Genomic DNA, 26024 nt, shown 5'->3' with positions numbered 1-26024 from the left:
TCTCTCTTTCTCTCTCTCTCTTGTTGTCATCCTTTAGCGAGTGGGAGACTGCGATGAGAACAAATGCTGAATCTTAATGAGACAGCTGAGAAGAAACTCATTTTCTAGCTCTGTCTGTAATTGTGCTGCTATTCTTTATTTACAAGCCGCATAACGTGCCCAACTGAAGTTATTACACAATGTATCAACATATGGTTAATGATGTGGAAGTGTTGTAAGGCCACTTTAATGTCACACAGTTTAATGTTTACAAGAGCATTTGATCAGAGCTGGCCATAATACAGATAACAAATGAATGGCAGCAGACATTATTTCATGGATCACAGCATGTACAGTTGTGCCTCCAGTGCTGTCTAAAAGAGACAATGCCTGCATACATCATTCACTCACAGTGTAGTAATAGTAGCTTTCCTATTTACTAAACCTGGAGTTAAATCTAAACAATAAAGAAGCATGTATAAAGGAGTGTTCTTATGTTACAGAGCGATGTTTGTTCAGTTACTTGTAACCTGTAACCTAACCACATTGCAGTGTGCTGGGTGTCCATTTAGCACAAGTTTTAATGTGCAGTGTTCAACAGGCTGATACACTTCAACAGAATTCCCATTAGTCCAGTTATCATCATTGTGGCTCTTTTCCAGACAATGAATATCACATGGGACTGGACTTTACAACTAAGAAAATGAAGGAGAAGTTTGTAGCAGATGGGAGAAGGCAGCCATCTTATGTGAATATTGCTGTGAAAGGATGTTCCAGACATTCATTGGTTAACTTGTTCGTCCAAACTTTGCTGATTAAAGCTTAATGTGGTTCAGGCAAAGTTTGAGCCACCAGTTAAATTGTTAGTTTCTTAAATTCTAATTGAGACAGTGATTAAATCACATTTTCTTTTTTTATATCATGATGGTCTGATTCCACTTAAAGGTGAGTGGGATTAAAAAAAAATACAGGGAATTCTACATACTCTTCTCAGTTAAGCGTGATCCTTTCCCAGAGCTCAATCATTCATCTTTTAATGGCATCAGTGGAGATATTTCCCTCTTATTGCACTGGATGAGACAGATAATCTTCAGTCTCAGTGGTTCTTTCACAGTCTATCTGTTCTCTCATGCCTCTTTCCACTTGAAGCCTGACTGTCTTATTCACTGGTGTGATCAGAGGTCATGACTTAGAATTCAAGGCAGAGAGACATTAGTATTCTCAAGGCCCACACTCCAACCAAGCCATCTGCTGCTCTCCGATTGCTTCCCTTGCCCCCTGTCTTCAGCCCTGCTTTTAGGTGTATACACACACACACAACACTACACTACACACCACACACACACACTTTAAAGACATGTGTCTGCCAAACAAGGGGAGTGTCTAAGGGTAATTTAAAGCTTTATCTTACTGTAGCTGAAGCGTTTTGTGGCAGACATGAATAGGGCTGTCCATGGAGACAGCCCCATATACAAGTGGTCCCCAGCTGCAACTCAAAACAGACAAATGGGATATTGCAGGCAGGTCGGCGTGCTGCTGATATTGCAGCCAGTGTGTGGGTCTTGGAGGCTTTATAGTGATGGAGGTAACAGCTTGAATCAGTGCCTACATTTAAGTGCATTTATGTGGAAGACGGGGTGTATGTGCGCAGGTGGGATACAGAAATAAGTAATAGACTGACAGAGCCAGCTGGATTTTGTTTTTTTGTTTTTTTGCCATCTTTATTCAGGTTTCAGTGGGACCGGAGAATATTCCTGCATATATTAACTGGAAGAAACAAACGTCCTTTGAATACACATTGCAGCTTAGAGGTCTTGTCCTATAGGAAATCACAAGAAGAATATCAGATATAACACAAGATTTTCCACATACAGTATTAGAGGAGGAAGAATGAGTTTTGGGTGGTCTGAGGTTTGAGATGTTGGCATTCAACCAATAATGGCCTCTGATTGAGGCACGCCAGAGTTCTGCTATATCAAAAAGCTTTTTAAGCATGAACAAACAATTTGATGCAGCTTGTCAATCATATGAAGTAGACAGGAGGAGATTTCAGCTACAAAGGCCAGCCAAATTGCCTTTTAGCTAACTTTGGCTAAACAAACTACAAAGAGTAGATCTGCAGGCAAGCTGACCACAGCTATTAGTACACATAGTGTATCTCTGCACAAAATAATTTGTCTGAATTTACCTCCAGATATCACTGCAGAGAGAAAGAAGACAAACTAGTCGGCCATATGAGAATGGGTCTGAATAACTATTGCAGCTGGCTCTGAAAAGCTTTCACTTTGTCTTACTTGTTTCTTGGCAAAGAAGAATGAAATAGGAGGATGTGATGAATGTGGAGAAACTTTACTCATCACTCATTTTGAGACAATGCTGGTTTAGTGAGGCAGGCCCTACTTACAAACTGCCTTGTTGCATGTACTAGAGCTGTCCCGTGCCCACACACTTCAGTGGCAACTGTTTGAACCTGGGCCCAAATCATTCAGCTGATCTTACCTTGTGATCAGAATCAGGGCAATAGTGATGCTCTCTTATGAATAGCAGTAGTCTGCTCAGTCATGTAACAATGGTAATTTAGATTCAGTATATAATGATAAATGTAAAGCTTGTGCAAAACTGTTCTTGAGAGAAAAGCCATTCAGTATTTATTTAGAAGGCGCTCAGTGTAGCTTAAAATACAAAAATCAACCTGCTCTTTTGTAAATAAGGGTAGATGTTCTCATAATTCTTTCTAAATCTGCCCTACTGTTACTAAACAGGTGGGACAGATCCCCTGTGTGTCTTGTTATGATGGCATTACCATTGATGTACAAATGTATGCAAATTGAATAAACACAGTTAAATCTCAAGTACATGCCACACAAAGCAGATTTGGGAAAAGCCACCTGGCTACAGGGACTTACAGGCTTCCCAAAAATTACATGGTACTCCAACTGGCACTCAGAAACAATGTTAATAAATACATTTAAAAAGAAAAAATAATAATGATGTGGTGTGAAACACAAACCATCAGGCAGAAAGGAGATTTGTGAATGCAGAAAGCGAACAAAGAGGAGGTCAAAAGGTGTTGGTCCCCAGGGGATGCTGTTACCCATAGTTACCGATCTTTACCCTGAGCTCTGGGGAACAGGATAAGGCGGGGCTGAGCTCAAACAGGACGATGCTGGGGTATAATGTGAAGGAAGAGGGAGGGTGGAGTCACAGAGGTGCACGCTGTGAAGCAGCTGGTGGGGGATGGGTGGAGCAAGGAGTAGCATGTGGGAGGGCAGGAGGGAGGATGGGAGCTGTGTTACAACAGATCACTGGCCTATTGTATAGCTTGTAACAGCGCAGGAGTTCAGGTAAGAGTACTTCAAGGTAATAAGGATATTTTTATTCAGTAAGACTTGTGTGTCATCTTAAATGATGAACAGACTGGATGCACGTGTTGCTGCATTTCATCAGGTGTGTCTGTCTGTGGATCACTAACCTTCAGGCTAGTTGTTTGTAGCACAGTAGATGTGTTTTGTTGTGTGTTAACAACTTATGTCTGCATATGTTTATGCATCTACCTCTGTCTGTGTTGCGTTGTAAAGACGTGTTTGTGCCAGAGCTAATTAACTGGTACAATCACTGTGATGGAAAATGTAATTACAGCTTAGTAAAGGAAAATGGGAGAAAGCGGCAACGACATCCCTCTGAGGGCAGTTGTTCATGACAACTAGCTGGCACAACAGAGAGGGGATGGTGACAAGAAGATGTCAGGACACAGAGGCTGTGAAAGTTAAAATGCAGTACATGTAATAGTAATAGACCCTTTGTGGATTCTGGTCTAAATGCAAGATTTATTGTATATGTTTATTAAAATCCGTTTGTGTTGGAAAGGTCAGTGCAATCCTTTATTAACACTACATGTGTTTTCACTTGTGACTGCTGCGCTGCTTTGGCTGTTTTGAATCTAAATGCTCATCGTTAGACTGGATCATCTATTCAGAGAGCTCTGCTGCACCATGCATGCATATTTTGGACAGTCATACGCAGTATTTAAACATTTTTAGACAGATTAGAACATTTACTGTTCAGGAACTGGTTTATTTTCGACGTTATTAAATGTTTGCGTAAAAGTCACGTCTAAAGATCTTTGTGCCTTAAATTAAGAAATACAAAAAAAACAGCTCATCAAGTAAATCCCCATTATATACTCTTTCATGAATGCTGTGCACTCTATGGAAAAGACATCTCATTACAGAAGACCACTGGGGAGCAGTACTGGATTAACAGAGGGAATCTTCTTGATTTTCTTTTTTAATTTTTTAATACCAAAAGATTGCCAGTTCATATAAAAGCAAACATGCTCTGTAGATATATTATGAGAGGAATAGACATTTAACTGTCTCCTCTTGAATAGAAAAAAAACTTATAAAATAATAATATTAGTAATAATGCAGAAGCATCAATGAAAAGTTGATTTACTGGTCATCTGCAATGGTATCAGTGCATGAGTACAGCACCAATAGGGATGACCTTGATTTAAGTATTGATTTTTTTTTCACTCAGCTGTGTCCCATTACTCTGATGTAAAGGCAGTGTTCTTGGAAAGGCTCTGCTCTTTGTATTCAGTGTAACAGAGCAGAGCCTGAGCGACGTATTTAACTCACTGTTGTGAATTTTAAGCCCAACTTGTGCTTAGTAAGCACAGAAGTTGCTCTAAGTGTTGATAAAAAAAAAGCGGAAACTGTGTTACTGAATTACAGGAATATATGGGATTGTCAGTCAGTGGATATATGCAGAAGGCAATGTTTGTAGAGGATGTATACAGATTTGCCATTTTGTCAAAGCATGCTCCTGCTTTCTTGGTGTGATAGAACAGTTTTCTTCTTACAAGTTTTAGATCTTTAAGCTTGATTGTTTTACAATGTTGATCAAGTTATTCTTGATGTTTCTCTAAATCTATCCCTTGTGTGTTTCTTGTCTCATAGGATAAAAACAATAACAATGCATGGCTTGTAAGCCACCAATCATGGCTCAGAGGAAGAGGCCAGGGACCACTGGAGGAAGCAGTATGGCTGCTCCGGGCCCTGCCTCCTGTCCCTCCACTCATCCTACAGAGTCATGCGATCTGAAGGCCATCCCGGCACGGCAACGCCCGGTACGCTACCCCAAAGAGCCACATGATCCAAAAGTCCTCCCTCGTTCCTGCAAGGCACAATATTCCTCTCCCAAGTCTCAGGATGTGAGTTGCAGTCATCCTGTAGAAGTGGATACAGAGGTGGAAGTGAAGCATTATAGCGACCAAGAGGCAGATAAACAACTTGAGGATCAGCGACCAGCGACACCGTCCACACCCGAACATAACCATGACCAAGATGACCAGGTGGACTTTCATGGTGGAGCTGACAGCTTGGATGATGACTCCAGTTCGGACTATATCAATAACACCTCAGATGATGAGGAAGACTATGATGACGGTGAGTGTGAAACCGCCATCTTCCAATGTTAACTTTTATTTAGGTGCCTAAAAATATGAAGCTCAGTAATAAACAAACTTTAGATGTTACTAAGAAATCTGTTTGTAATTCCAACTTTTCCAGGACTGGCAGAGGAAGATGAGGGTGTGACCTACTATATCCGCTACTGTCCAGAGGACGACAGCTACATGGAAGGCATGGATTGCACCAGCCAGGGAGAATGCAATCACAGCCACAGCCATAGCCACAGCCAGCGTGACTGCACTAGCAACATGCAGCTGGACGAGTCCCACACTGATGAATGCCAGGAGGCTGTGGAAGGTTGGGCAGAGGAGGGGGAGGGTGAAGGGGACGTGAGAGAGGAAGAATGGGTGGAAGATGAAGATGGGGAGGGGGCGACAAGGGAAGAATGGAGAGAAGAGGATGAAGAGGTGAGGGAAGAGTGGAGGGAGGGAGATGAGGAGACACAAGAGGAGTGGAGAGAGGAGAACCAGGTAAGGCAGGAACCCTGGTCGGGACGAGAGAGGCACAGGGTGGAGGAGTGGGATCAGGGTGAGGGCGAGGTCCGCTGTGAGGTAGTGGAGCAGGATCCTGATGAACAGATATACAATGGACGACCAGAACCTATTCTGGACCATCATCACCACCATCATCACCACCACCAGCCTGCTATGCAGGACGCTTTGCACACCCGGCAGGCTGACAGAGAGGAAGAGGAAGTAGAGAGCGGAGAGGAGTACTGCCCTAATGAAGAAGAAGATGAGGAAGGTGACGAAGAGGAGAGACATGGAAGGGCCTACACTGGAGACTATTATGCCCCAGAAGACAATGGGAATTCAGTGAGAGTATCTCCTTACCGTAGCCGTAAAGTGTTGGTGGTGGAGGGGGAGACGGGGGAGGAAGCTGAGGAGGACATTGACCAAATTGTTGCTGAGATTAAGATGAGTATGAGCATGGGGAGTCTAAGCAGTGGCACCGACCAAAGCCCAGACGAGCTGGCACAGGACCCTGCACCAACTGACTATGCTCATTCCAAGCCTGATGCAGCCCCCTACCCACCGGCTCACCACCGGCATGACAGCAGGCCCAAATCCTTGAACCTCCCCTCCATGCACCACAACAATCCTGACCTCCAGAGGGGCATCAAGGCACACCCACGCTCCCCCGAAGACAGGCAGAGGTGGCAGCAAGAGCAGGTGAGCAGACAGATTATCTTATCTCACCCAGCAGCAGAGTGCACTTCTGCTGCTATTGGTAGAACCACTGCAAAGCTACACATATAGATTCCATTGCAAATAGTTCAGTGGAGATGAATCAAATCTCTCTCTCATTGCCACTCCGAGAATCAGTGGCGCCTCATCTCACCCCTCCACCTTACTACGGCTGTCTAAAACCTAGATGAATGCACACACACTGCACAGGCACATTGATATAAACCCATTCATATGCAGAGCTCTTCTAAAAGTCAGATGGTAAAAAGGAGAACAGGAATAGTCTCCTGTGGGCATCATGCTGGCACACACCTGCTTCACAGTGTGCACATGTGCTTGTACAGTCACTGTATGTAGCTCATTTGTAGCACAGAAGTGGGTCAGACTGTGTAACTAGATTAAATTGAGAAAAAAAAATGCACGGGATGCTGCAGATTTACCGTAGATGTTTCCCATCGCTGTTACGATTTGGCTATTATCAAATGAAATGTTCGCACACTACTTCAACGTGACCCTCGACTGAACCAGGACAACAGTGAATTTAATAAAGGCTTTACTGCACCAAAAGATTATGAAAAGAAGAGTTGTAGTGCATGGCTCTGGAGGAGAAGTGCACACAACACTTGGCCATAGTTTAAATGATACATGTTTTATCGATGAGTCTGTAAAGTGCTTCACAGTAGTTCCCACAATACCCTGCTTCACTAATCCCATATTTTCCTTTTTCATTTGTTTAAATGATTTCTTTGCTACAATGAAGAAGTTTTAGGTAGTAGAGGACAACAATTTGAAATAAATCTTGTCTGTATAAAATTTTCCAGGAACAGTAAGGACACCTTGAAATTTATTGCTTGAATTATTCTTCATTTTATTGGTATTTTGTCATAGCTTTCAGTGAGGTAATGAATATGCCTCACAACACAATAAAGAGTAAGTTATTTCTGATGAGTATGGCTGGCTGGCGTGCTACTGCTAGCTTAAGATGCTACACAAAAAACTAGCAAACACACAAAACATTTCAGCCAATTTCCCCCCTGTTTATTGGCAGTGGCTGCCAGCCCTCACAGCGGTGGTCTTGTGAATGTTAATTGTGATGTTAGATTAAAATTGATGCAGTTCTGATTTATTGATGACAAAGTTTTTCTGTGTACGGTGTACAGGGTTTGACTGGATTCTCTTGGGATTCTGTGTGGGAATGTAGTTTTGTACAACATCACAGTTTTAGCATTCCATCCTAGAAAACAACAACATGAATCTCATTAATTTAATGGCTGTTTGCACAACTGAGTTTGGCAGCATGATAAATACTAATCAGAATGTTGTGTTTAGTTTTCGTTTTTGCATTGAAGGCAAACTCACAGCAGCACAGGCTGTTCCTCTGATGAGGGAGACAATGAGCAACTGTAGGAAGAACATATGAGGCATATTAGAACATATTCTCATTTGCTTGCACCTGTTTGTATGTGTTGACCTGCCAGGTGAGCAACGGTGCAGAGCAACCCAGAAAACAGCAGCGGTCCGACCTCAATGTTCCCCTGGAGAACAACAATGTGTCTGAGGTAAGCTGCTGCTGGATACTGTGTTGCAGCTTTTCCTCCATTGTCCTTTATCCTTTATCATGAGATCATCATTAGAAGGTGTGTGTGTGCCCTTATGTGGGTTCATGTGTGTGTGTAGTAAATAAGTAATTGTGTAATTACAACCTCAGCTCAGGTCCTCTGGTTACGGCATGATAGCATCCTGGTAATGGAGCAGCATGTCTGCCTGCGGTTTTATGAGAGCCATTTTTCACAGAGATGCTCGCGCAGGATATTTCCTTTACAGTCTCCACACACATCTCCTTGTCCTTGAGTGGGATAAACTTCCTGTGTGCGTGGAAAGACAACTAAATGGATGGCCTCACAGTTCTCGCTGACCATTTTCCTCCTCAGTGTTGTTTTATTCATCCTCCACCTTCAGTGGAGTCAACATTCAAAATAATATTCAAGTTTTCAAAATGAAAAATATATCTTCTTCTAATATTGATATAACATGAACTGGTGCTTTGTTGCTGTACAGATGAGTGCTTCCTCTTCTTAGTGGAATAGATTTTGAATTATTTAAAATATAAAATACATAAATCACTGTTAACCTATTCATATCTATGTCTGTCTTCCAGCCGACTAAGAAGGTTGCATCATTTCCCAGCTTCGTCGATGGTAAGTTAATCTGCCTGCACTCCTGCTTGGTGGTGACATTTAAAAAAATTGTAATAACATGGAACAAATCCAAGCATCTCTTTGCCTCCTGCCTGTCCCATCGCAGGCCTGATCTGACTCTATCAGTGCCATTTCCCTGTGGAGGCCTTAGCTGCCTGTTTTGCTCCTCCAGATCATGACAGTGCATTGTGTTCCTGTGTGGGTGTCTGATAGTCCACATCTACATATCAGAGACTCAGATTAATCTCAGCCTCTGCCAGCGCTGCACTTCTATTACTTCACAGTCAGTGGCCATCTCACTGCTCAGGCCCAGCCACCCTGTTATCACCAAAATCTTCAACTCTGGAGCAACAGCTCTATTTCTTCACACAGTACATTGACATTGACTGCAGTGATTACAGTGCTGCTCTCCACTGCACCCCCAGCCCTTCCTGTCTACCTATTTTTTTTTCTTGTTTCTCCCTGTTAATCACCATCCATCCTCTCTGCCTCTCTCTGGCCCAGTCCCAGGACCCTGTGAGCCAGAAGATCTGATTGATGGAATTATCTTTGCTGCTAACTACCTGGGCTCCACACAGCTTCTGTCAGAAAGGAACCCCTCCAAGAACATACGAATGATGCAGGCTCAAGAGGCTGTCAGCAGGGTCAAGGTACTCAACAACACACCCACTCACCACCAGCCTCACACATGCAAACACACATAGTTTGTGCTCTCTTTTTGCCCTGACCAGAACACTGTCACACACTCATACAAAAAAGCATGTTTTTTGCTGCTGTTATGTTAGGATGTGACCATCTGCAACCTATAAACAGATAAGTAGGCAAATTTATCCGCCCCTCAATGTTAAAACAATATCAACATTTGTATCAACATTTAAACAGTTCTTAAATATTCTATAATTTCAGGAAAGTTTTGGAATTAGTTGCTTTGTGCAATCTGTATGGAGCTCGACATTGGTATAACATCAACTGGTGCTTTGTTGCTGTACAGATGAATTCTTTGGTAGAGGCTGTAGCAGCTTTGATGTGGTGGTAGTACCTGATTAATCAGCAAGTACTTCTATAAGGATGTTTCCAGAGCCGAAAAAATACATCATCAGTATTTGGGATGGTTCTTTGCTTGGTGGAAACGTTCATGCAGAAACAGCTGACAACCCTTTTCCTTTTAATATTATTCCCATTTATTTTATTGACTTGATCAAACATGTTTTAGATAACATCCCCTCATTCTCACGCACCTTGTAACACAGTCCATGAGTCACACGCAGAAGTAGAATGATGCGTTTCCACTCAACTCAGGCAAGCAATCCAAACTCTGCTATTATAGCATATTGTTTTTAATAGTTATGACAGCAGTTATTTTTAATTCCTCTCCAGATTGCTCCCTAATAAAAATTATATTGACGTTAGTATTGTTTGTGTGTATATCACAGCTTTACAGCCACATATTAGGCATGAATGGTCTTTTAGGGCAGCTAAAGAACTTGGCCAGATTGGGCTGCGGGGCATGTGTTTGACACAGCCGGCTGGATAATGGGGCTGCTGGCATGTGAACCATATATTTCCCTTGTTGACACTCGTGCCCTGCTGTTCACTAATACTGTTGTGATGATGATATTCCGGAGCTGTTTTGGAAAAATATAGTGGATGGTACCAGTGTTGCCGTAGCAGCAGCAGCTATATTGAAGCTTGGCCAAAGTGGATCATTTTCTTTCTCTTTGAAGAAAGCATAGACTGTTATGCATTTGTCTGTTTTGAGCTCAGAGTCCCTCTGCCAGGTGTGATCAAAGACCACCATATCACGCCGTGATGACATACACTAATTCTGCTCTGTGCTTTGGTGCACTGCTGCCACCTCTCTCTTTTATCTCCCTCTCATGTGAACACAAGCTCGGCTGTATTTCTAAATATTAATTAAATTTAATTTGTTTTGCAGTGGTCCACTTTTAGAAAGTTACTGACACAAAGAGAGTTGTGTTGAAATTTTGGGTCAGGTTCCAGGTGTGTAATAAAGTACAATGAAGTCAAATCTTTGACTTTGAACTATATTTGTGTCTCATTTCTAGCCACGTTTTTACAGTTAGTTTATATTTGGTTACAATGAATAAAGGGACAGAGTTCAATGATCAGTATGTCCAGGTTCAGTTCTAAATAGGACCCAAACACAGAGAAGGAAGTACTAGGAAGTAAAACTGACAAAGATACAGGAGGAGAACAAAATAAAACAAGAAACACGTACCTCTCTGGTGCGCGCAGAGCAGGAAGAGAGTGACAACCAGCCAACTATACACGCAGGGGCACCTCGTAGGATTGGCTGATGTTTTTAGCGTTTTATAGCTTCAACAGATGATTAATATTCTTCGCTTTAAAGTGAAACTGCCGAACTAATCGGTTGCTATCGGATTGTAAAGAGAAGTTACACTAATTTAACAAAAAGTGCATCAGAATGAAATCTCCTACCCTACCTTTAACAACAAGACTTTCAAAATAAAACAAGAAGTCCAATAAAACACCAGAATACTACAGAAACAAGGAACATCACAGGTGCTTATCACAGGTGCTTATCTCATTGATGAAACCTTATTTTGACAGGTATTAATACAGTTCTGCAACAAAAGAATAAAATAATTGTATATTCTCTTGCACACTCTGAATGAAGAGCAGTCTAAAACACAAATCTGGCACTGTGCTCACAATTATATCCGTGAAAGACCACTTAACTGTCATGACAATTTGTAATCTGCAGCTGACACAGAAAAGTTCAGAGTTCAGAGTTCAGAGACTCAACCCCTAAATTCTGATGGGGAAGAATCTGAAAGTCTTTTCAGCCATTGTCTGGTGCCATGTCTAAAAGCCTTGTCAGTCTTCAGTCTCCACACTGAGGATGTCTCCTGGCATCCTTTCATCCCTTCAGTCTGTATTTTTGTTCCCTTCTCTCACTCACTCTACCCCACGCACAATCCCCTTCTCTGGAAAAAAGGATGAAACCATGGCAACATAGCTGTTACCTCTTAGTGCTCTCCCCTGATTGTAACAGGTCCATTAAACAAAAACTCACCCATTATCTCCCTGGTTTGTCCCTTTGTACACAGATTAATGGCTGTATCACAACCAGCGTTTAAACTTTGACATTGGTCCACACAATTCCGACCACACATGCAGAAAAACAGTTGCAAAATTGTTTATTTATGCAGATTTTGTTTTTTTGGCATGATGCTCACTGTTTGATGTAACATTTATGAACCCCCCCCCCCCCCACACACTCTCTCCCCTCCCTGCTCAGCTCCTCAGCAGAGCAATAGATGTCCCTGAAAGCCTTAGATCTCAGTGTTGCGTGAGAGATGGTCACGAAAGAGGAAACTTCACAAAATGAACACAGGAGAAGTCCTTTGGGCTGTTACTAATACCGTCATTCAGTCTTGCACTCGGGCTAATACCCTCTGATTGTCTGTAGGTGGAGAGAGGGGCGACAGATCAGCTGGAACTGAAAGGTTGATTTTGAGGAAAGATCACTTATCTAGCTTCAACTGTAGGGCCACCTCCATAGTAGAAATGAATTAATCACACACATTAGCTCTGTGATGGTCTAAGCTGTTTAATTCCAAACATGGCGAGTCCAACCTTGTTCAAATCCCAGCTCAGAGCTTAATGTCCTCCCCTTCCTCTGTGTGTGTTGTTGTTTTCCAGCATGTTGTTCTTGTAATAGTGTTAAGACTGTGACATGAACATAAGTGCTGGTCAGAGCAGTGCCAATGCACTTGACTGAAATTAGATAAGTCTCAGGCTGCTGGAGCCACAGCAACTTGAGACTTATCTAAATAAATAGGAAATACATTTCCAAAAACAGAGCTTTGTCGAGAATGCAAGCACGGTGTCAGTTCATGTCTGCATGCTTTTGATTTGTTGTGTTTAAAAGAGAAAAAAGCAATTATCACCCTTTGTAATTGCTGTTTTGATTTGTATCTGATAACCAATACGGCTGTGCAACGTGCTATCTCCACAAACACACACACACACATATACAGTAACTTACACCACCTCTCTCTCCTTCACTTTTCCTGTTTGTGAGAGCACCGATCGCACACCTGCCGTTTGGTTTGGGGCTTTACTGTCTTTTATTTACCTTCTTTATTTCCTCCTCCTCTTCCTCCTGTTTTTTGTGCTCCTGTATCTGCTGACCTTGTCCCGTCCCAACGCCTGCCTGCCTTCCTGCCTGCCTGCCTGCCTGCCTGCCTCCCTGCCTGCCCGCCTGCCAGAGGGTACAGAAGGCTGCCAAAATCAAGAAAAAGGCGGTGTGTAATAAACAGAACAAAAGGAAGAAGACCCTTGGGCCACTTTTCTTTCTCATCTTTTCTTTTTATTATTTTTTCATTGTTCCCTGTGTGTCCTCTCCCATCTGTGTCATTACAGTAATGTCAGACTTAACCAGAGATCATAAAATATTTTAGTAAAACAAATATTTTATATTGATTGAGGTTGTGTAGCAAAGCACCAGACTGAGAAGCCACTGAAACCAAATATAAGCAAATATAATAAAACCCCACTGCATGCATTTATATGTAACCACTGCGACCACAAGGTAACAGAAGACGTGTCAGCAGGGCAGCTTCTGATAAACTCCAGCCTGGGTCATATCTTAACATTCTGTTAACACAGTGCTATTGTTACTGTGCAATAATCTGTGTGATAGAGTTGTGAAGCACAATAATACAATTCATATAATGTGTATTAGAATTCCAAAGACCAAAATCATTCATTTTTACTGGGAGAAATGTCAGGAAGCATCACTTTACCCACTGCAATATGTATGCATCAGCTGCAACTCACACTGGTCCACTTCCAAAGATTACATCTTTATAATACACTAGCTATTGTTAGCTAAGCTAAGCAAGTTAAATTACATGTGATTTTATTCTGATTTTTGTCTTATTAATCATTTCAGAATCAGAAATATTAATCCCAGGGGGAAATTGCTTTCCTCTGACAAAAGCTTTGTTCACAGCCGAGTGAATGATAATCTCTTATGTGCATTTATGAGTAATGTTACAAATAACAGAGTAGAGTTTGCTCAGCTGTAGACCTGTAGACTATGTGTTAAATTGAAATGGTTAAACGGTATGACTACAATTCATTAATGAGCACTGCAAAAATTAGTCACCTAGGTCCATATGTTGAGCTCTAATTGAAAACTGCAGGTTCTCTGGAAGAAAAAGCCAGCACTTAAAGTGAAAAAAGAAAAGGGCACACCTGATCACATTTTTTTTAATATTTTCTTAGTATTCATGACAGTTTCTCTAAAAAAACTACTGATGAGATGAGCAGGCTGCAGTCTCAAAGTTTCAGCATGTATTACATGAACTGTTTAATCACAGCAATATGTTTAATTATAATTCTTTATCTCTGTTGCCTTATTTTCAATGCAAGAGGCGCATTTAATTAAACTACAACAAAAATGGTTTTATTAGTCTGCAGCACACACTGATTAGAGGGAAATGTGTGCAGGCGTGTTCTGTGCTGAAGCTCTCACTGGTGTAACAGCCAGCTGGTGAGGGTTTAGTGTTGATCTGCTTCTTGGCAGCGTGCCAGCTCGCTGTCCTCATGCCAGGACAGTTGATGTACACCAACCCCACTGCCAAACACTTTCTTTTTTCTGCCTTTCCCGCGTCACCTTTCGACTCAATAACCACTCCATCTAACAAGCATTTGGACCCCTAACTACACATGCATGCATGCTGAATATCTAAACACAGACACCATTCAGACGAATACATTTAATCAGCAGGAGATGACCAACTCTTTGTTTATTTGTTTCTGCAGCAGAGTGCAGATGGAGATGCTCAAACACTCACTGAGGTCGATCTGTTCATCTCCACCCAGAGGATCAAAGTGCTTAACGCAGATTCACAGGTAAGTACGTCACGTTGCCCAAATAAAAATCTGTTTTCCATGAATGCACCACCCTACCCAGTGAGTTACACAAGTCTACACACCAGGGGAGCGTTGTTGTGTCATTGTTGGTGTCAGAAATACGGCTTAACTGGTGACACCAAATACATCTTATGCAACCTCAGCTCAGATTTTTTTTCATTTGCCTAATCCGATGACATCACGGTTTATTCTTCTAAGAATCAGATTCTGCACAACCATCTGAACAGCACCAATTTGTGGCGTTCCACAATCCAAATAATGTGTGATATGGATGGTAAATGTTATCTTCTATTTCTTTTCAGCCAAACAGTCACAAAGTCAGGATTCAGATTAATGTTTGAATTTATGAATGAAAGGACACATCTGTTTATTTAGGCTTTACATAAAACCTCTTTAAACTCTAGCAGAAATACTTTTTTGCACTTTAGCCCTACAACAAGCACAGTGTGTGAAGCAGTCTTCACAAAAGGTGGAGTTTTTCACAGAAGAGGAAATGCCACTAAGAGCTTTGCAGCTCTCACAAATAGAGCTTTGTGCCTCACAGCAACAGTTAGATGTATATGTGACAGATGATTCATGCACAGTATTTCAATCTTAGCTGCTGTCTGGCCATCTGAGCAGTGTCAGAATCTCTGTGTGTGTGAGTGTGTGTGGGCAGCCACCTGGCAGAAAATAACGTGCTGCAATGCAGTGTCTATCTTCCTCCTTTTTTCCATCTGCTTGCCACTGGTCCTGACACTCCTGAGAAACAATCCAATGCCTTCATTCTGCTTGCATTGGCTTCCTGACATTGATTCATATATACTCAAATGGTGGGCTGTAACAACAACGCTAAGTAGGCTGATGCAATAAAACCACCTCACGTGAATGAAGTTAAGATAACTAAACTCTTCATATTATCCTAAAATATAGCCTCCTTTGAAGTCCAAATGTTCTTTCATAAAATTATTATGACACAAGACAATTATTAGGCTGAGTGAACAAACACGATTACAGCGCTCACATCACTCTTTCATCAACACAAACACTCTGATAACCAAACTCTCCTCTTTTTTTTATGCACCTGTTCAGATGATCATCTACTTACAATCTAATTTACCAGAGCGTTAGTGGGCTATAATCTGATTATACGGCTGTTTTGAATTCAGTCAGAAGGAGGTCTGTTTGGTTTTTGTTGACGACTCTTTCATCTCCGTCTTCGCCCTAAATGAAGCTCTGACAAAGAAAGGAAACAATTAGGCTGCACACTGCTTCTATAATTTCCAAATATCATGGATTAAATGAAACCAGCTGTAGCCAGAAACATCATAATTAACAAGAGTTACTACTGATTCTCAAAGCTATTAGCTTTTTTGGCTGCAGCATCCAGTTGTGAATATTTATTTTTCAACACACAAATTTACTCAAAACAGAATTACTACCAAAGTTATTGACTTCAAACCTTCCTGCATATTCATGCATAATAATGATGTATGACTCATGTTCTTCAACCACAAAATATCAAATATATTGGTCCTGCTGTAATTTGCTGTTTGCAATTTATTGGCTTTCTTTGCACAGTTGAGCACTAAGAAATAAATCAAAATATTTACTGATGTTGAATTTACATGATTAAAACCCAGTTGTTTCCATTAACTGGAAATAAGTACGGACCTTCCCCAGTGCTTTTTTGGTAGAACTATTATATACAAAGGACAAATGTGCATTGATATCTGTTGATGTGATCAGTACTGTCTGTCTTTAAAACAATGGAAATCATACTAAACTATGTGTGTGAGTGTTATTTAAGGTGTTTTGGTTGGTGTCCCAACAGGAGACGATGATGGATAATGCACTCCGCACCATATCCTACATCGCTGACATTGGGAACATTGTAGTGCTGATGGCAAGACGGCGAATGCCACGCACAGCCTCCCAGGACTGCATTGAAACTACGCCCGGGGCGCCCGAGGCAAAGAAGCAGTACAAGATGATATGCCACGTCTTTGAGTCTGAGGATGTAAGTTACTCTAAACTGTTTTCAGGTTGACAAACCGGCTGTGTCTCAGGCAGGAGGCTGGACGGGAAGTCACATAACTGTTTATCTGTCAGATGAATAGTAAAAAAAATCTGAAGAGAGGAGGTTAGTTTCATTAGTTTGGCCCCCAGACTTCGCTTTGTTTATTCAGAAATGATGTTTGGTCCACATTATTGCAAATGTTGCCAGCTATAAAAAAAAATCTAAAAAATTCTGTGTAGCTCTGCATTAAACAATTAGAGAACTTCCTAATGGACACTGATGTAAATTGGCTGGGCACTTCTGATTTTGTTATTTATTTCTTTTTGTGTGCTGCACTGAGCTGCTGCTGCTGCTGCTTGCCTTGTTGAAGCAGATTCAGTGAGACTTGGCAACATGAACAATGTTGCACCGAGGAGCCAGCAAACTCATTTTCTGCGCCAGTCAGTATAAAGGCTGGACTCCAATCTGTCCCCTCTTCATCTAATTCTGCTGCCAGGTTTAAAAGGCCGGCCAGAGTTATAATGGAAGCATTCAGCTGCTCATCCATCAGCTTATAAACTGTTTCTGTCTACTGTCGGCACGCTCAATCTATATGCAGTGTTTGCTCTGTTATGACTATTTTATTGTTGTTTTTGCCTGCAAGAATATTCAAATAAACAAGACAATAAGGAAAGAACAGCTTGAAAAGGTATTTCCTGCCACTGTGTCTCATGGAGCCAGTACTACAGGCTGGGAGTTGGTGCAGCAAAATGTGAAATCTTTTGAAAGCTATTGTCGCATGTGGCTAAAATTTAATTTGTGGTTATTGTATTGTATATTATGTCACTGTAGTGAAGGCAGTTCACTCTGCACTGTTTCCATTAACCTTCACTCCTTTAAACAGACAGAACAGAAGGTGTACCTGTGTTTTGGGTCTGGAACAAATAGCTTATGACAGCAAGAATCAATTCATATTATGCTTTAACATATTTTTAGCACACTCAGTGCTTCTATTGTTTGATGCCATCGGATGCTTTTGTTTCAGTGATCTGAGGATTGTTGATCTAATAAAACAACATCACTGATGCATGTTTACATCCTGACTCCTGCTTTGATTTCTGTCTGTAGGCACAGCTTATCGCTCAGTCCATTGGCCAGGCATTCAGCGTAGCTTATCAGGAGTTCCTGAGAGCCAACGGCATCAACCCCGAGGACCTGAGTCAGAAGGAGTACAGTGACATCATCAACACCCAGGAAATGTATAATGATGACCTCATTCACTTCTCCAACTCTGAAAACTGCAAAGAGGTCGGTTTACGTTAAGTGTAAAGATGTTTGCATGTTTCTCTGCAGGTTTTCTTGAGATATAACTAGATAGAAACAATGTGAGGACTAATGTGTGGCTCAAACACAACACTGATGCTGCAGGGCCGTTAGAGAAACACACAACCATAGTGGCGGTTAACTAATTAGACAGATTAAGAGGCAGATGGTACAGTAAAATCTACTCGGAGCATGTCAACTCTAGCTTTTTTCCCATCTCTTTAGCGAACACTGTGCCCTGAAAACATTACTGGAGGCTTTGGGAGAATTAGAAACCATGAACAGTTTCTGCTCTGTGCACAGAGAGGCTGCACAGGCAACACACACACACAGCTGCTATATTAGGGGCTTATAAGTAATTTGTACTGATGGGGAACCTGGGCTTTCTTGAAGCACTAAAGCTTCCCAGCTGTGCTGAGAATAACTTTATTTCCGATGGCTTCATGAGCACACGAGTAGGAGAGAGGAAACATGCTCAATCTATAACCTATCTTCAAGAATATGATTGTAAAAACCCACTTTAAGTCCCCAACCAATATCTGTATGTTATATTTTTGCATTAAAGGACATAGGTGCACTTACACACTTTTATTGTTTTCTGCTATCTGTAACCTCACTGCTAGATATTGTAGATTGGTTCTATACCTTACTCTGATGCAACATTTCTATAAAGAGCGCAGTCAAGCTGAGCGTCATTGATTTATAACATTGCCTAAAACCGTCTAATGCAACCAGAAGTAATAATCTTAATATAAACAGCACAGCTTTCTCTGACGTTTGACAAATGATCACATGGTACCCCGCGCTGCATTTTGTGCCAATTCCCACTACTCCCCAGCTCTGATATTAGAGTGTAAAAGAGACTTATTGAGGAGGTTTCATAGTCAAAAGTGACAATGAGTCATTCATGAATTTTCCAGCAATAGCTGTAGCTAAATCAGATTTTGTGAGATGAGAAAAGAGTGCCGCAGACACATTGACAGAGTGCCGAAGACTGACATTAACAGACAGACTAACAAAAAAACTGCCTGTGTCCACATATTCGTGTTTTTTGCTCCATTATAGATTCAATCTTCTCCCGCACCAGTCATTTAGGCCATTTTATGTTCATGCTGAAAAAATGACCAACAGACCTGCTTCACTCTCCACAGCTGCAGCTGGAGAAGAGTAAAGGGGAGATCCTAGGTGTGGTGATTGTGGAGTCCGGCTGGGGCTCCATTCTGCCCACAGTCATCCTAGCCAACATGATGAACGGTGGGCCAGCAGCTCGCTCTGGCAAGCTCAGCATCGGAGACCAGATCATGTCCATCAACAACACCAGCCTGGTGGGGCTGCCGCTCGCCACCTGTCAGGGAATCATTAAGGTACAGAGACACGGGAGATGTTCTCATGAGTGTGGCTGGAAGAGGCAGCTGCAGCAAGGAAATATTTAAGGACGTAAAATTCTGTGAAACTGAAAGTTGGCTTGTTTTTCTGTGCATGTGAAAGGGCTTAAAGAACCAAGTCCAGGTGAAAATGAATATTGTCAGCTGTCCTCCTGTTACTACTGTCCTCATCAAGAGACCAGATCTAAAGTATCAGCTGGGATTCAGTGTCCAGAATGGCATTGTGAGTACAAATCAGCTGGATCATCGGCTGTTCACAGCATGTCCGTGTCTCATTCCTGTCTCGGTCAAGATTAATCTGCTCCTCATTTTACTTCCTCTGTATCGGATCCACTGTGTCGCTGTTGTGATAAATTGCACCCAGATAATATTTATACACCAGATATAATGTTAGCTAAAAATCTTCTATCTTAAACAAGGATTACACATGCCATCAGGTCATCATTTAAATGTGAGCTATCCTTACACCCTCAGACTCAGATACAATCACATTATTGCTAATATTTTACCCATTCAGTGGCATTCCTTCTTACCTCGTTCTCTTCATTATGCTTACAATGGAAAGGATTTCCTTGTGTGTGTGTTTCCCCTTACAGATATGCAGTCTGATGCGAGGGGGCATTGCTGAGAGGGGCGGAGTCCGTGTGGGTCACAGGATCATTGAAATCAATGGGCAGAGTGTGGTGGCCACAGCACATGAGAAGATTGTCCAGGCTCTGTCAAACTCTGTTGGCGAGGTTAAAACAATGCACAGAATTACAAACATGCTCATAGGCAAATAATATGATTTTTAAATGTCTGTACTGGCATTTAACAGAGTATATCACGTACAAAATCATGCATAGTGACACACACAATCCTTTGTGTTTTTATATTGTTGGTTCATATCATTAAAACCTGTTGTTTCTCTACTTCCAGATTCACATGAAGACCATGCCGGCAGCCATGTTCAGGCTCCTAACAGGACAGGAGACACCTATGTACATATAAACCAGGACAGGCTGTCAGCTCTGATCTGACCAGTGACCCATGAGAGGATTAAATCTCTCTGTCGATATAATTTTTTTTTTTTTCCTTTGGGCTGATGACTTCAGTTCTTCATCATCTCCATCCATTGTCTGTGCTTAACATGCAACAGCCATTTGATTGGAACAAGATGCTTACTCCATCTGACCAGCTGAAGAGGCAGAGTGTGTGTTTGTTATTTATTTGTCGTGTCTGTGCTTCAGTGAGACGGTGTGTACGAACTATTGAGCGAATGCATCACAGTTTATTTTTTTATATCCATGTAATGCAATATGATACGTCTACTATACTTCTTGTATAGTTTCATTTTCCTCTGTTAATTTATTTCTCATGTAAATACATATTTTGCTAATATTGTGACTGAAGTCAGTGGGAAGGGAGGGGGGGGGGCGCAGCTGGTTTGTAAATATTTACTGAAATAGAAACTGAATGACCATGATGGTGGCAAAGACACAACAGGATGCCAGATATCATTGTAGTTGCCACTCAAAAAGGGGAATGTGTTTGAAATGTTTGGTTTTAAAAAATGCAAAGTTGATATGATGTACATGTGAATCAAACCAACGCTTGCAGCAGGGGTTTATGGGAGAAACGCCATATCCTTTTGATTTACGGCATTTTAAGGCAATACACGAGTTCAACCTCTGAATGATAAGTCTTTTCTAAAACTCATGTACAAACACACACACGCACATTTAAATAACAAGCAACTCTTAACATGCATTAATTATGCTTTTGATATCAAGTCACATGTATGAAAACTTCTTTTTGTGTGCTACTCTACTGTATGTTCATCTCTAGTGTTCTGACTGAAACTCATGCATACTATGAGTGGATTGTGAATGTAACTGTGTTGTGTGAGCTGTCTCATTGCCATAAGCAGTATTAGAACGTCTGTACATAAAGAGATACTTGTCTAGTATTGTGCTCATGTTAGGAAGAAAAAACAAAACAACAAAACCAACAGGTTAAGTCACTGCAAACAACCTCCCAACTTGTATGTTGGCCTTCAGTCCTGAGAGTGAAAGAGAGAACTGTGAATCACACACTGTGATGGGGAAAAAAAGCCTTACCGTGGAGTAATGGTTTAACAATGCATTGTAGTGAATTTTAATTGTATGAACATTATCTGTGTGCATGCCTCGTAAAGTAGTATCATGTCATTGTGGCAAGGTAATAAAATCTGAGCTAAACATGGCTGGGGTTTTTTTTGGAAATGGAAACTGAATAAAAAAAAAAGATTTGTAGTCTTCATGAGTGGCCCACAGCTGCCTAGAAAAAAAACTCATAGTTAAGTTTAAATTCATAGTTAGGATTATGATAACAAACTGAACCACTGTGTTAAACTCATAGGTAAGTTCTGAATTTCCTGACATTTTAGGACTTACTCCTAATTAAAGTGACCTGACTTGTGAACTTGACAATCCATAACGTAAGGGTAGGCTTTCTGTGTGGAGTTTGCCTGCATGGGTTTTCACACACCTACATTCTAAAGATGTGCTTGTTGGGTCAATTGGTGACTTTAAATTGCCCGTAGGTGTGAGTGTGAGTGTGCCCTGCCTCTCACCTGTAGATAGGTGGGATAGGCTCCAGCCCCTGCACTGCAGGACAAAGTGGGTTTGGATGTTTTGTACTAGAAAAGTAAACCTGCCTTTTCAAAATAAGCCTTTTTACTGTTTACTGAAGCACAACAGAAAAACATTGAAAAGAAAATACTATATTGTTTTTTTTTGCACTTTACTTTCACAATTATTTAGGCTATAACAGTTTTACATAGTGTAAACTGAATTGTTGTAGCATGCAGTGTGTCTCAGTTATAGACTACATACTGTGTGTAGGCATCCCGCTGGACATGGTAAGTACATACAGTTAGTCATAATTTATGAGGCATTATGAGAATGTATTTTTCATTTTTTACTGCTTCTGAACTTGTTGCCAAACTATTTGCTAAACATGAGCCTTTTCCTTTTCTATTCACAATCATAACATACGTTTGTCACCATTATGCACAACAGCAGCACAGAGGTAAACAGAACTGTACTAATAACAAGAGTTCATGATTTAATATGATAGACCAATTCACTTTGAATCAGCAGCACTATTCTTTACGTACTGCTCACCACTGATACTTTGTTCTGAAACACGTATGACTTCAGCATGTATGATTATGGTGTCAGGTGGAGACGTTTTTTTCTAAATGAGCAAACAGGAGTGATAACAGTGAAAACAGAGAAAACGGTGCTGAGAGATTGTAACAAAACACAAATAAAATAATCAAAGAAACATATTACTTTACTGCTTTTCAAGTTTTTCTTGCAGTGCCATTCAGCTTGGGTCATTTCCAACAGTTTTGTGAAGATTACACAGCTGGCCACCACACCAAGTACCATTGTCAGTTTGTATACTTGTAAACTTTCCAGTAATTTCACTTTGAGTCTTTTCTGCCCTCTAATGTCTAATGTTAGGTAGTGCAGGTTCTGTACATTAAAGAAATTTGTACTTTTATTGTTCAAATTAAAAGGACTTTCACTCTGACACAGTATTTAAAATTGTATTAAATTGAAAATGTATCTAAAATTTCACTCAAATTCAGTTTTATAGCTACTAAAGCATTTGTTAAAGAACTATATTTAGCCTCATAACAGTCCCTCGTATCATTTGTCTGCTAAAAGACCTGCAGGCAGTCACCATGTTGTGATCAGTATGTCTCTTTAAACTGCCGCTGTTATCTTTCTCGGGGTCAATGTCCGGTTTGTGGTTGTCAAACTGAGTTGCTCCCAGTAGGTCTGTTTGGTTTCACTGCAGCAGGTCCACTCAGGGGTTCTGGTCATTCTCATCACACTTTAACATGACCTTTATCCCAAGACCCTGACGCGTGGTCTCAAACGCCTGGATTGCCTGCTCCAGGGGGAAACGGTGGGTCACCAGGGGCTTAACGTTCACTTTACCCGATGCCAACATAGAGATGGCCATCGGCCAGCTGCAACAAAGAGAGACACACGTTTCACTTAACAGTTAAATGTCTGCAACACACATTTATTACTTAGTGAGTTGAGCCTCAGCCAAAGTCTTAAAGTGCCTGTAAGGTAATAGAACTACATCCAGCATTGTTTTAAACATCTGCCTACATTACTTACTTATGCAGCCGTGTAATGTGTTGCCATGTTAATATTTTAAATTGAAAATAAGGTTTGAATGACTGGCAAATTACGCAAATGGAGGTAAGGGATATTTTCTTACGTATTGCAGTAGCGAAAAACCCCTCTGATGTCCACCTCTCTTACAGCAGCATTTATCAGAGGAACGGTGGCCATCTCCGAACCAAGACCCACCAACACCACCACACCCCCTGATCGTGTTCCCTAATAGGAAAAAAAATGTGATGACTTAACGTATTGACATAATTAGTCTTGTTTTCAGGGATTTCTGTGGAGCTGCTAAATACAGCTGTAAATCATCACATACATAGATGGCTGTTTGGATGCTGCTCTCAACACCAGTGCATTCAATGGTAATGTGCGGCTGAGCACCCAGCATGTCTGTAACAGTCTTGGCCAACTGCTGGGGTCTATCTGCTCTCTTCACTGTCAGCTGGAAGTCTGCACCCAACTCTTTGGCCATGGCCAGGCGCTCTGGGGACAGATCTGAACACAGCCAAAGTAGGTGGACAGGGGTAAAGGGTATGATTATGTTTTCATCAAATCTTTGCTGATGTCATCTCATTTTAGGGAAAATATATGTTTTTAAAAACTGCATGTTACCAGTGATGACGACCTGTGAGGCTCCCATTGCCTTGGCCACAAGCAAACAGACCAACCCAATAGGTCCTGTAGAAAGACGGGAAAACAACAGACACTGCATAAGCACTGACATTCAACCTTATCCTTATTAAGAAAGTTCAGGTGTTTCACTTCTTGTGCAGTTATGTGTTAATAGCAACAGTATTACAGCTGTTAAATATTAAGCATCTTGCATTGCTGTAAAGCTTCACTGGTTTTTGTTGAGTCAGAATGATTCTCATTTGTAAATAAATAACCCCCTCTGTGTGTTGATCAGATTCTGTCCTTGTACAGGCATGTCACTTAGACACAGCACAGTCACTTCGTTTTATAATAGTTTGTCTCATGCTCTGATAGGCACTCAACAAGATCTTGTTTGAGGAATACTACCAACCATACCTGCACCACAGATGAGCACAGTACTGCCCAGGGTTACACCAGCTCTTCGGCAGGCATGGATCCCCACAGACAGAGGTTCAATAAGCGCTCCCTCCTCGAATGTCACATTATCAGGCAACCTGGAAAAGAGACACAAAAAGAGAAGACCAGATGAAGAGCAAATGTGCAAAGGAGTTACCTACTGGTTGTGAGGTAATATCTGTTGAAAGGTCATGCAATCATGAAAAAAAAATGTTACTTGTAACAAAAGTTGGCATTGTGCTTGTAGTATCGACACAGGTTTCCATCGTCAGGAGGCGTGGCACAGAAGAAGATGGTGGGAGACAAGTTGTATCGTCCATTTTTGAAGAACTCATCCATCTCACGGGGCACACCAGGCTCAATGGCCACTCTGTCACCTACAGCAGCGGATGATGTTTTCTATGTAAGTGTTCCACAGAGCAACTGAGTTTCGCTTGATTATTTAGTACCAAGACTACAACTTCTACTTCTGCAGGGCACATTGCCAAAGATACAGCCATTGGTGCTTCACAGCCCTGAGAGTCATCCATCATACCTTTACCCACTTACCTTCTTTAATGTGCTTGACTGCTGCACCGATCTTCACGACCCTCCCAGATGCCTCATGCCCCAGTACCATTGGTTTTGTGAGCACAAAGTCCCCAATTCGGCCATGCTGCCAGTAGTGGACATCTGACCCACAAATTCCAACAGAGTGCATTTGGAGCAAAACCTCTGAGGACAGAACAACAAGAGGGACATAAGGCCAACTCATTAATAAGAGGGGATGCCTTTTGTCAGACGGTCAGAAAAGATCTCTCCTGCTTATTCTACTAATTGAATCTGAATCTGAAAAGTATCTATTCTATTTTATTCAAATGCGAATGTGTGCAACTGCTCTTTAATAGTGTAACGTAGCCTATATGTATATGTACCATTAGGTCCAGGCTCCGGGATGGGAAGATTTTCCTGCAAGAAATTGACAAGATGCAAAAAAGTTTTAAATTCTCAAACATTGTGACTAAACATTGTATCAACTATTAGAATGAGAGAGCATGTGGTGGTTTTCGTACAAGCCTGAGGTCTCCCTGCGAGTGCAGCACCACGGAGAGATTTTTCTGCGCCATGACAGATGCAACAGAGAGTAGACGATCGGGCAAAGATGAAGTCAGAGTCCGAGTCACGAAAGAATCTCTTTTTATCTTCTACTTCTGTCAGTGTCAAAGTACATCAGCAGCCAGACGACTACTCCTTCCTGATAGTGGGGCTGGAACCAAAACAAAGCATCTGATTGGCCACAGAGTCGCGGAGCGGTCCATTTTGTAGGGGTGGCCGCTGCTGCATAAAGAAATTAAAATGCTCGTACGA

The 26024-nt window shown here is 41.5% G+C and overlaps 2 protein-coding genes across 3 annotated transcripts in view; one reads left to right on the top strand and one right to left on the bottom strand.

Moving 5' to 3' along the window:
* Positions 1-20702, top strand: part of apba2b (amyloid beta (A4) precursor protein-binding, family A, member 2b) — a 43173-nt gene extending 22471 nt beyond the window's left edge. Inside the window, exons 2-14 of one of the 2 annotated variants that reach the window (XM_028401699.1) lie at positions 4941-5429; positions 5553-6625; positions 8119-8199; positions 8799-8838; positions 9343-9488; positions 13095-13130; positions 14659-14745; positions 16580-16765; positions 17873-18052; positions 19219-19431; positions 19556-19675; positions 20049-20189; positions 20371-20702. In XM_028401699.1, the coding sequence (XP_028257500.1) occupies positions 4961-5429; positions 5553-6625; positions 8119-8199; positions 8799-8838; positions 9343-9488; positions 13095-13130; positions 14659-14745; positions 16580-16765; positions 17873-18052; positions 19219-19431; positions 19556-19675; positions 20049-20189; positions 20371-20442 (2844 nt within the window). In that variant the 5' untranslated portion in view covers positions 4941-4960 and the 3' untranslated portion in view covers positions 20443-20702. Of the gene's footprint in view, positions 1-4940; positions 5430-5552; positions 6626-8118; positions 8200-8798; positions 8839-9342; positions 9489-13094; positions 13131-14655; positions 14746-16579; positions 16766-17872; positions 18053-19218; positions 19432-19555; positions 19676-20048; positions 20190-20370 lie in introns of those variants that run through there. The other variant, XM_028401700.1, reaches the window with a different exon arrangement.
* Positions 20703-22752: 2050 nt separating this feature from the next.
* sord (sorbitol dehydrogenase) lies at positions 22753-25906 on the bottom strand. The gene is made up of 9 exons (XM_028401985.1): positions 25730-25906; positions 25592-25625; positions 25227-25391; positions 24895-25054; positions 24657-24775; positions 24240-24305; positions 23944-24122; positions 23719-23840; positions 22753-23458 (listed from the first exon to the last, which is right to left on the bottom strand). Exons 1-9 carry the CDS (start codon positions 25781-25783, stop codon positions 23293-23295), a joined length of 1065 nt encoding a protein of 354 aa, XP_028257786.1. The 5' UTR covers positions 25784-25906; the 3' UTR covers positions 22753-23292.
* Positions 25907-26024: the final 118 nt, after the last annotated feature.

The sequence above is a fragment of the Parambassis ranga genome, chromosome 3 (assembly GCF_900634625.1).
Source record: "Parambassis ranga chromosome 3, fParRan2.1, whole genome shotgun sequence".
Lineage (NCBI taxonomy): Eukaryota > Metazoa > Chordata > Actinopteri > Ambassidae > Parambassis > Parambassis ranga.
The sequence above is the reverse complement of the archived record's forward strand: the minus strand, read 5'-3'. Positions and strand labels throughout refer to the sequence as shown.

What these genes read in the sequence shown, in the direction of transcription:
- sord (XM_028401985.1), bottom strand. Translation starts at nt 25,783, where the DNA reads ATGGCGCAGAAAAATCTCTCCGTGGTGCTGCACTCGCAGGGAGACCTC. An exon ending in CGCAGGGAGACCTCAGGCTT is followed by an intron (nt 25,626 to 25,729) that starts GTACGAAAACCA and finishes AATTTCTTGCAG; the next exon opens with GAAAATCTTCCCATCCCGGA. An exon ending in CTCACAGGTCGTCATCACTG is followed by an intron (nt 24,123 to 24,239) that starts GTAACATGCAGT and finishes GGCTGTGTTCAG; the next exon opens with ATCTGTCCCCAGAGCGCCTG.